The following is an 11716-nucleotide window of genomic DNA, read 5'->3' as shown; positions in this document are numbered from 1 at the left end:
ATACATTTTTAGACTATTTATATTTAAAAAAATTTGAGGAGCAATTTAGATAATAATATTTACGAAGGAGTTGAAACAAATAATATTTTTATAGGGAATAGAAATATATTTTTTTGTGATTGAGAATTATATGTAAAATTATGATTATGATTAAAAAAATTTCTCTTTCTTTATCGAAAAATGAAACCTACGTACCTTTCAAACATTGAGATATCTATGTCAGAAATTATCGAAAAATATACAAAGGATATTTTAAAATGGAATTAAATTATAAGGGGAAAATAAAAGTTTTCCCTTGTTCCTCATCTAAGAGCATCTCGTTTCAGATTTTTTGGATTTTTACATGGCCCGTAAAAAAAAATGAAAAAGACTAAAATAGCTTGGAAAAAGGCTCACGTGCCCTAAGCATCCTTATTGATCTGTCCGTTCTTTTGATCGGTCGTCCAAAGCTGCCGTCAGAACGGACCCAACTCTTCTGTTCCTCCTCCGGAATCAAACCATCCGCTCCCGCGGCGCTCTCCGGAAGTCCACCGCTTTTTCGTGTCCGAGACTTGGAGCTCTTCCTTCCTCCGCAAGTTGCAGTTAGAAAAAATTGAAGCCTATCGCCGGAGCAGAGTCCTTTGTCAACACAGGTGCCCTTCCTCCTCCCCCCTCCTCTCCAGATCTATATTTAATCTCGAGTGTCTTAGATTGATCCTTGTGGTTATAACTGAAAAGGCAATTGCTCTAGCAAGGACATAGTTATCACGATGGCGGAAGATCTCGTCCTTGACAGGGCCATAAGGGATTGGGTCTTGATCCCTCTCTCCGTGGTGATGGTGTTGATCGGCTTCCTCCGCTACTTTGTCTCCAAGCTTATGCGATCCTACCAGACCCCAGATCGTAAAGTTGTTAAGGAAGGGTTAGTCTCTCTCTCTATAATATCTACCCATTCACACTTCCTAGTGTAATTAATAGTGTCCTCCCTCCTTTTTTTCCTTTTTTTTTTTATCGTTTTCAGGCAAGTGGTTCTTAGGGCGAGGAATTTGAGGGTTGCAGCTGGATTTATTCCCACCAAGTCTTTCTGGTCCCGAAGGGTTTATTTTACCAATGAGGTACACACCTCGTTTGGGTGAAACGGAGGAAAAAATTGTATTTGATACTTTTATCTCTTTGCTTACCTAAATCTTAATTTTTCAAACTTTAGTGACAATATGTTGTGTGTTTGTTTCATATGTTGTATGTTTATGGTAAAGTTATTGATTGTTGCAAAATAGCTGAAGTGTGGAAATGCCTTCTCTTTTATCTCATAACTACGCTAAAGGTTTTCTTCAGTAGCTTTGTGCATCTCCACTTATCATAATACATGTTGCAGAAACATTGTCTATTTGATTGACCTAAAATCTCTATTAACCAATCATAAATCTTCTCGGATGGTGATACTATTTGGTGCTGCAGGAGAATGGCTTGCTGCATGTTCCAAAAGAGCAAGCTCAGAATCCACAAGCACAGATGTTTTCAGATCCTAACATGGCTATGGATATGATGAAGAAGAACATTTCAATGATTGTTCCACAGGTTAAAGATTATCAGCTCTCTTTTCAAAGGCTTTAGCTCCAGTTTCACTTTTTGATGGAAAATATTGTTATTTCTTTCAGACACTTACCTTTACATGGGTGAATTTTTTCTTCTCTGGTTTTGTGGCAGGTAAATATGCCTTCAACTGTGTGTTGCCCATTTCATGTTCACTTTATGTAGCAATAGATTGAATTGATAGTTTCTTGCACTAATGTATTCTTCTAAACTTTCTTCTATAATCCATGATATTATGAGATCATGTCATTATTATTATGTTGTATTCCTTTAATCAGCCTCTACATTTTTGGGATCAGTGATCAATTTATTTTGCTTTTGAGATGAATGATAAAAAAAATAGAAAAGTAAAGTATCTATTGTGCTACTTTATACCAAAGCCTTAATGCATTTTATCTGATCTATACAGTTGGTTTAAATGCAGAGTAGCATATTAAACTTGTCCAAGAAAAATGATTATCTGTAGTTGAAGTTGAATTCTTTGTAGGCAAAGTTGCTATCTTGTATTAATTAATTTTTTGGTTGATGGATAGTAAAATCACGTATCTCATACTGAACTTATGACCAAGATTTGTCACTAATCTTTTCTTTGGAGGTGACGTTAGAAGATAAAGAACTACTCTTTTAGGATGGAATGCTTTTCTCATACTTAAAGATTATACAAGGGGGAAACATATTGGGTTTAAATGAATAAGGAGTAAGTTTAGCTGCTAGAAATTTCTAACATCTTGATTCATGCATAAGAACAGTGAAGGGCAACGTAATTCACATTATATAATAAATGTAAGTGTGTGACATGTAATACACAACTATTCAAATTTATATTTTAAATCAACTATTTAATAACCAACCTAAAAGGCAAAAAAAAACCTCATGCCTAAAGTTGCATTGTTTTTATTATATCCCTAAATTATTGCATTGGAGATAAAATTGTTGCTCCAATGTGGATTTTAGGAAATAAAAACTAAATGTTATGACACATATACCCTTCAAGTAGAGGATCGAATGATGAAACTTAAAGTGAATTTTGGGTAACATATATGAAATTTTTCATGGTACACCATATGATTGAAAAACTTATAATTGAAAGAGGTTTAAATGGATAGTAAGGAGTCTTTGGGGAATTTAAGTCAATTTAAAAGGTAATACAACTTTGGATTTTCATCTCACTATATACTTTATGATCGTTAATACTTAGTTTAGAAAAGAAATAAGTATTTGATTCCTTCCAAAAATGGTAAGAATAATAATCAAATTGATTTTTGTCCTTCATATTTGATGGTAGATCAAAATTATGTAGAAAAATAGTATCGTAACATCTAGACAATGCTTGGATAGGGATTGATCAAGTTGGATTGAAATTGGCAAGTGCCTATGAGATTTTGGCTAAGAATGAACCAAGCTTTATTGAAATCTACAAGTGTTGATTCGATTTTAGTCGAGAAATTGAGAATACTTATGAAATAAATAACATATGCTAGATTATTATAGAAAATAAATAATATATCAATTGTCCTCACAGCATGACCAAATAAAGGTGGATATAAAGGATATGAATGTATTTACACTCGATGTTATGAGAAAATTCAAATTCATGAATGTAATATAGAAATTTATCATACCATGAGATTCTTTATAATAATCACTTGGTATAATTTTATACATTATGCTAATAGATATAACCCTCGTATGTAAAGTGGTCCTTTGATTTTGGTTGATAGAAGCAAATTAAGAAATGACAAAATTGGTTGGCGAATATTAAAGTCATAAGCAACTATGGAAGCAATTGGAGAACTGATACATTGAGCTCTTTTACTAAAGTCGAGTCATAACTTTTCATTTTAGCTAAAAGTTCATATTTTTCATAGAATTCTTTTACTAAGGTTGAGTTATAGCTTTTTGCTAAAATTTCAATTAAAAGTTCATAAATTGTAAGTGAATTAAGGTCTTTAGATGTTGTCTTCGAGTTTAATTTACTTAAGGAAAATTATATCAGAGCCTTGGTATAACGGTAAAGTTGTTGTTGTGTGAGCAGGGAAGACTGTGTACAATAAACTCTTAAGACCTCGTATTGGTAGAAGTTTTAAGCATCAGATTGTCTTTAATTATGTACTTGTTAGGTAGTTATCTCTTAAAGTTTGGTCTACAAATCTTTTCATTAATTGTGTTTATTTTATGTCAATGTGTGATGGGGTTCTTTTTTGTCTTGCTCTCCAATGGCATGAACATATCAACAACAACAACCAAGCTTTATTCCACTAGGTGGGATCGACAATGACATGAACACAGCATTAATAATTTTTAGTGGGTCCACAAAATGTGAATTTCACAAATAATACTCGTTTAATGAAGGTTATCTATAGTCAAAATAGTTTTCAATATCATATAGGCTATAGCCAATCAAAAAATATATTAGCTTCCATTTTTGCCATAAAATAGGAGCATCTATCCTAATACGCATAAATGTATAACAATTATTACTTTTAGAAAAATAATTTAACTCTTCTCTATACATGGGATAATTTAACTATGTATGAGTTTGATTGATTTTCATGAAATTGTAAGTGTAGAAAATAAATTTTTTAGATGATTTGTTCTAGTTCTCATGAAATTAAGCACATCTTTTGCAAGTATTATTTGGTTGATATCTCTCATGTTTAAAAATTTATATCTTTTGTATATTTGGAGGTAGGAGGTGATTCTGGTAATTCCTCTCATAATGTCAATCTAATTATTGATAAAGCATGATGATTTTAAAATAAAATAGTGTTTATAAATTAAAAGATCTAAAGAACATGACGACTAATGTGCAAGAAGAGTAGTTATGTTTGTGATAATATACATATACATGAATGATGACTAAACTAAATAGGAAATGATTTTTTTTGGTTTTTTATGAATAATGTGTAATGATATATAGACATGGTGAGAAAAGTTATTTAAATGGAATAATTTAAAATTGCCAGCTAAATAAATAAAAGAAATTTTAGAAGGAGAACATGCGTTTATATCGAGATGATACAAGCTTTCATCGATGTTGAAGTTGTCATGATGTTCGAGCTTGACCAATAGATGAAGACATTTGATCTTTCAATTTTATAATCTAATATTTTTTGAATTCTGACGAGGCTATTATTGTCTAGAAGAAACATCGATTGGAGGGTGCTAAGGTCATCGATGAAGAAAAAGCAAGTAGTGGAGATCGAAGGTGTACAACTATAAGATGGATCATGACAATATTTCTTTCTCTTTGTTGTTGACAAATTTCTCTCTTATTTATTTCTTTAAAATGGTTTTTTCTTTTTTTTTTCTTATGACAAATATTTTTTTTAATAATTTTTAGTTTCTTTTTTTTTTAATGAAATGTAAATTCTAAAAGTTTATATACTAAATTGAAAATGCCAAAATTAGAACATGATTAAATGATATATCAACTTTGTCTTCTCCACAACAGGCACAATGTAGTTGAGGGGTAAGGGGACTATTTTTGGTTGCAAGTGGTGGTTTTGTTGTTGGTGTGACAAGTCAGCTATGGTTGTGCTCTATAAGAACTTGTTCACGAGTGAGGGTTGGGGAATTATGACAAGCAACAAGGATGCAATGTCACCTATTCTTGATGCTAGTCATCAATGAGGAGTTGGGTCATGGGTGATAGAGACGTGGTCGGTGGAGATTTAGAAGGTGCGGGTGACAATTGGCATGATCGACATGATTGTTTGTGTACGGTGGCAATGCAACAATGATACAATGCTGGTAGCCCGACTTGAGCAGTCGAAGTAAGGGTGGATCATGTTAGAGGGAAGGGCCTTGTAGCTTTGTTTAGGGAGGGTGTTGACGTCAGACTCCTCCCGGTGCCAGTGAATGTTGTAGACTATTGTGGATTTGCTATGAGATAATGAGGCGGGTAAAGTGGCTATGTGGCAAAGAAGTTGATGGCTCTAGTAGGAAATAAAGGAGGTAGCCTAGCCATATGTCACTTGAGTTGGCAGAAAAAGGCGATTGCACTCGCTCCCAGCGCCCCTGCCAACCCGTCCCAGAGCCAACACGGAGGAGGTAAATCACAAGTGGCTACTAGCCCTTGGAATAGAGACTGGCACATGAGGGAGACATTTACTTCGGCTATGCCGAGATTCGAACCCCGGACCTTAAATTGGCAGCACATCATGCGCTAGTCACTAGACCTTTTCCGAGGGGACTAACCATATGTCACTTGAGTTGAGAAAGGAGTATGCAAAATTTTCTCCCTCTTTCTTTTTTTAATCTCAAGTGTGTTATTTTCTTTCCAGTTTGTTTTCTAAGAACAATATTATTTTTCTTGAGTGGCTGTGTTGTGGTGGATGGATGTGAGAACAAACACGAAGAGAGAGAAAGGAGTATAGTGGAGTTCAGATGGTATGAGCGGAGGTGGTGGAGGAAGCGGATTGTGAAGGATGGAAAGGAACACGTCAATTGGAGAAGGAAGTATATCAATTGATGCAACATCAAAATTGAATCCTCAAATCACCAAGAAGATTGAGACGAAATTGATAAAGTGAAGGGGATAAATATCTCAAAAGAGAAAATAAAACTTCACCCAACATAGAGAATCAAACATGAAAATTATTGACTCAAGATTGTTCTAATATATGAGATCCTAACTCCTTTTTATGGACTAACAATAACACATTCTTTGTAAAACACAAAGTCATGTTATCCCAATAAAAACACTAATTACCTTTTTTTCTAAAAACTTACTTTTATAAATCCACTCACTATTTTTCTAAGACATATAACATGCAATAAAAATTTTAATGACTTAAAGAATTTAAAATTTTTTTTTAACAATTTTAAATAGGATTTCTTAACTAAGTTAAAAGGATATCCATCATGATATAGTTAGTCATTAGTGTCAGAGCTATTAGGAACATGAGGAATAATTTTCTTGTAACTTTAGGTTTATATCGAGGGTCACTTCCATCTTTTCTTTTCTTACATCAATATTAAATGACTTGACCAATCATATTCTAAATAAACTCTCTTGGTGCATTTATTTGTAAATAGTATCATGATAATCGATGTGTTTTACACGGATGAAATTTGAAGTTTTGATCTGTGGAAAAAATTTAATATTAAGGGTTTCAAGTGGAACATAGTGAATATATGACATGTAGATTAAGTAATAGAAAAAAAATCCAGGGAATATATAAGATGAATAATGTGAAATTATTTTCAGGAAGATCTTTTTGTTATCATGTCTCAATTATCCAGCAAGAAGGAAATATTTATAAAGATAATATTAATATATAAAGAATGGGTGATTAAAATGAAGAGAAGCTTTTAAAGTTGTGTGATTGTTGTGCCCTTTGAGACTGAAATTTTTTTATTTGTGGACTGGAGCATAATGTAGTGCCAATAGATAATAAGATGAGAATAGCTGAGATGTATGAGTATGTTTAAAGACGACCAATAAATTTTATAGTTAGAAGAATTGAATTGTTAGAGTGAAAAGTGTAAAGTATAGAAGTAAACCAGAGAATATTTTATTTAACATAAGTTCATAATAAAAACCATGTAATTGATTTGAATATTAACAGAGATATTTGCATAAATATAACATACACTTAGCACTTAAAGTTCCTAATTTTTTTCTTCTGTTTTTTCTTGTGATGTGATAGATCATGGGGAAACCTTAGTTTAAATAATTAAAACATGTACAAAATGCCAAAGTATAAATGCCCTGGCGGATAACCAACTATGATACTTAATATTAGTTACTTTGTCTCTTTGCTCTTCAAAAAGAATTGAATGATCAAATGAAAAGGTGGAGTTTTAGGAAAAAAAATGGATGAAATTATTAATGCTTTTTTTGGTAAAACAAATCGTATACTTAGAATAGATTTGAATGGATATCAAGGAAGGCATCATGTTAAATTCAAAGGCCAGTATGAAGACTATGTCAATACAAAGACAAGAATGTAGACTTCAGTTATTGGCTTATTTTTATCCAAACTGAAACCCTAGGGAAACCAAAATCTTTTTATTCTTTGAACCAAAACCTAATAAAAAAACCAATAATTTTTTTTAATTTGATTTAGTTTGATTTTGGTTTCAGCTTTGTTTCCGACTTCTCTTACTGATATACGCTTGTAGTGTTCAATAACAAGATTTATGTTGCTGACCTAATAGTTGAGACTCATGAGCTGTTTATTGTTCTTTTCAGTTCTCCACAGTTTTACAGTGAACTCAGTATTTTTTTTGTTGTAAAATTAGTTATTGATTCATTCTGAAGCATCTTATATGATTTTGTAAATATGTCTAAAGGTATATTTACTTTTTATTGCTCATGTTTCTTAGTAGAAAACATTTTTTTTCAAACTCGATTTCTGGGGGTTAGTATTGTGGCAAAGTAATGTTGGTAATCTTACATCCTTCTTTGGCAGACTTTTGGCAACTTTCAGGAGCATTCATGTGTATATGTTTTAAGCAATGTATATGATCTTGCGGTATTTTGCAAGATTAGTTGAATTACCTATCTATATGGTGGTATAGGACATGATCCATTCAACTATCTTCAGATTTTCTCCAAATGTTGGTTAACACAATGTTTTTGTTTAATCTTCCAAGACAGTGATATGGCATTCAGTAAAGATGCAATACTTTTTTATATTTATTTGACTATGACTTGCTTTTCTTATTCAATACTTTGACCTTGTTAATATATTTGCAGCAAAAATACCATTTCCTTTAACCCATAGATTCAGGGGAATGCTGCAGAATGGGATTGACTTGAGCACTGTTGATGTCAGCTATGTCAGCGGTCGTTCTTGGTTTGTCTTGCTGCATTATTGTTTCTGTTTTGCTACCCTTTATCTTTCACTATTCAAGCACAAAATACGAAATTCAATTCTCCAACAGGTACTTTCTTAATTTGTTTGGACTAAGGGGTTTATTCTCTCTTATTCTTGGTGAAGAGAACGGTCAGTACAGGAAGTCATCATTTTATACTAACTTTTAGGATGCTGATTTGAGTCTTTCTTTTGGCTGACTATTTTGTTTTACTTATGTTGCTATTTGTGGATTCTTTGGTATGTCTTCTCAGCCACAGATGATGCACAGCGAATGATGCAGATGGGTGGATTTGGTTTTGATCCAACTAAGGTAAATTGTCTACAATCTTTATTACTTTCCAATAATGAAATATATTGATGATTACAAATTATTTTATTTTCTTTCATTATGTAGTAACGTTTTGGGCAATGCACACTTTATTTTATGTATGATTTTCCTACACTAATGCTGCACGATCTTTGATGGAATAATGAGAGTACAGATATTGTCCTTGACATCTGTACTACATTGTAAATTACAGATGCAAAACTATTTAGTGAACCGTCTTTAGATATTTAGTTTTAGAGACTGAAAATTATGATTAATAATTATAGAATTGTTTGTAGTATTAAATAGAATGAGATTAACAAATCTCAAAACAAAATAAAGGTTTGGAAAAGTGTAGGTCCCAATAGTATTTCTAGTGAAGTCTTAAACTAAACGGAGCAACATAATTTGGCAACAAGTTATTTGACAATTTTTTGAGAATTAAGAACCTTGAGGAATGGAAAACAAGTTCCAATTTATGTTAATAAAAGTGATACACAATGTTCTAGTTATAGAGAGATCAAGTTGTGAGCTGCATCATGAAATTTTGGGGAACTATGATTGAGATTTAAGGGAAGAATAAGTGACAAATTTGATCTCATGCCCTACTGATTAATTTCAATTCTATTTAATTTACAAAATAATTAATGTGAAAAATGAAAAGGTAAGAATAGTTTATATGTTTTTTGGACAGAAAAAAAGCTTATTATAGAGTTTTAGAGAATTATTGTGGTGATTTTTAGAGAGAGGATATCTAGTGATTATATTAATGTGAATGTGTTAAAACAACATGTGCTAGTGTAGTTGCTAATTTCAGAATTTAATTCTAGAACTATAACAAATGATTTTTCTATACTGTTGATTTCCCTCAAGATTCAACTCTAGTAATCTCTATCATTAACGTCACTATCTTTTTACATTACCAGTTGGATTTTTACTAATATTCAAGAATAATTGTCACAACTCAATTGGTTCGTGGACATTAGATTTACTTATTGAGGAGACAGTCCCATTGGTACCCATTGACATTACTTGCTGGTCGTTGGACCATATAGGAAAAGCATTACAAAACTGCATGCAACATGGCAACCTGTCACTAATCACCAACATAGAGACGGAAATAATAACACGTAATTCAGAACACAAGTAATAAATGGATAACTTAAACGTATCACAAAAGAATCTGTAACCGTTTGAAACTCGTTTGCTCAAGTATTAACTAAATCGTGTACTTTACAATGTGTTTGCTCAATTCATGCACCTCCGTTTTATTTTTTATTTTTAAACTCAGAGTACCTTAGTTTGGTGCAAAAAGTTGTACCAAAAGGTTCCTGAGAGTGAAAGGTATATATAGGATTTTATTTATTTATTTGAGTTGAAATGGTTTGAAAAGGACCAAATGTTTTAGCTACTCTTGATTAAAAATCGTTTATTTTCAACTCAAAAACTATGGAATGCTTAGCCGATTTGCTGTGATTGAATTTGTATAGATTGGGCTACATTATGTAGTTTAAGATTGATGAATGAACAATATCTGTGAGAGTATTATATATCTCAAATATATTATTCAAAAGTTGATATTGATGACAATATTTTTAATAGAATCAAAAGTGAGTCATTGAAGTAGAGAGGAGTCTCTTTTATTTTGTCCTGTGAACTTAGGCTAAAAGAAAATAGAAGTATTATGGTTGTTAAAACATAATTCATAAAAAGTCTAGTCGAAATCAGAAAGTTAAATTTCATCTGTAAAATATCAAGATGAAGATAAAATGAAAGAAATAATATTGCCAAGAAACTAGATGAAACTCCTAATTATTGTTAAAAGATAAAGTAGATTAGAATGGTAAGGAAATGTTCAACTGATTATATAATTAGACTGATTGTAGGTGTGAAGGCTAGAGGGAGATTGGAATAGCTCCAGTTAATATAATTAAAGTGATTTTGAGATTTACGTAGAGCTCAAATAAAGACCGTAAGTCTTTCCCAAATAGTTATAACTAATGTAACTTGTTGGTAATGAAGACACAATGTGCATCAACTATTTTCTTTGTAATTTTCATTAGGATAAAATTTGATGGACCCTTGTATTGCTATTGTTTCATCATCTAAATCATTCGTTAAAATTTGATGTTTCATCAGTGATAACTTTACTCCAATTTCAAACAATTAATCATCTTTTCTTTTGTTTTTTCAAAAAAATAACTTTCAGAGTTTAAGTGCTGAGAAGGATAGCCTCGACATCATACAACATGAGTGGATCCTTCCTAAGATGGAGAAACGTGCTGAAGATGTGTTGAAGAAACTGCTTAAGTAGCCAGTCAGACTAGTTAAGATTGAACACCCATAGTATGACTAAAAATTCGCATTTTCATTTTACAAAGTTTTCCAGATGAGAATTAACTCATCTGGTCTTCCCCTAAGGAGTACAGGTTTTATACTAAGGATTACCATGATACTTTATTTGAAAATCGATACATCATTAGGGCTTCAATGTGTTTCTATGTTTTGGTGTATATTTCCATTATAAAATGTCGAGTTGTTAGTGTGTAAGCAAAAACATAGAAAACCATGAAATTGAAATCTAGAGTTGTATGAGTTTTTATAGAAATTGTCACAAGATTTATAATAATGGCAGAAAGGAAAAAAAAATAGGGAAAATATGTTTGATAGCTTGGAATAGTTGTTGCATGAATTAATTAAGCTGAAGGGCATCTGTTCTGTATCAAAGTTGTGAATTAGGAATGAATGCGATGAGATTCAGTCATGAACTAATGATGCTTAAGTTGACTAGATTGGAAGAAATAGAGAAGTAACATAAATGGTAATGTTCGGGTACCTTTTGCCTACCTTAGAGAACTTCTCTATAATAGATTTTATTTGAGAAATAATAGATTATAACGAGATTGCTTAATTACCCTGCAACTCTTCTAAAAAATGACCTTAATATTGGGTTTTGATCGAATCAAAACAAGTTGCAGGTCCAGATGAAGAGCTTCAATGACTTGATTAC

The 11716-nt window shown here is 31.9% G+C and overlaps 1 protein-coding gene across 2 annotated transcripts; it reads left to right on the top strand.

Moving 5' to 3' along the window:
* Nucleotides 1–425: 425 nt before the first annotated feature.
* Nucleotides 426–11310, top strand: LOC121974955 (ER membrane protein complex subunit 3-like). Of its 2 annotated transcripts, none has more exons than XM_042526255.1 (9): nucleotides 426–632; nucleotides 731–901; nucleotides 1001–1094; nucleotides 1438–1557; nucleotides 1638–1686; nucleotides 8279–8378; nucleotides 8467–8528; nucleotides 8651–8709; nucleotides 10916–11310. In XM_042526255.1, the coding sequence occupies exons 2-9, from the start codon at nucleotides 750–752 to the stop codon at nucleotides 11018–11020; spliced, it is 741 nt and encodes a 246-aa protein (XP_042382189.1). In that variant the 5' UTR covers nucleotides 426–632; nucleotides 731–749; the 3' UTR covers nucleotides 11021–11310. The 2 variants fall into 2 exon arrangements, with proteins under 2 accessions (XP_042382189.1, XP_042382188.1); XM_042526254.1 differs by having other exon boundaries at nucleotides 718–901.
* Nucleotides 11311–11716: the final 406 nt, after the last annotated feature.

This window comes from Zingiber officinale, chromosome 4B, assembly GCF_018446385.1.
Source record: "Zingiber officinale cultivar Zhangliang chromosome 4B, Zo_v1.1, whole genome shotgun sequence".
NCBI lineage: Eukaryota > Viridiplantae > Streptophyta > Magnoliopsida > Zingiberales > Zingiberaceae > Zingiber > Zingiber officinale.
Note: the sequence above shows the minus strand (reverse complement) of the source record. Positions and strands in the feature narration are given on the sequence as shown.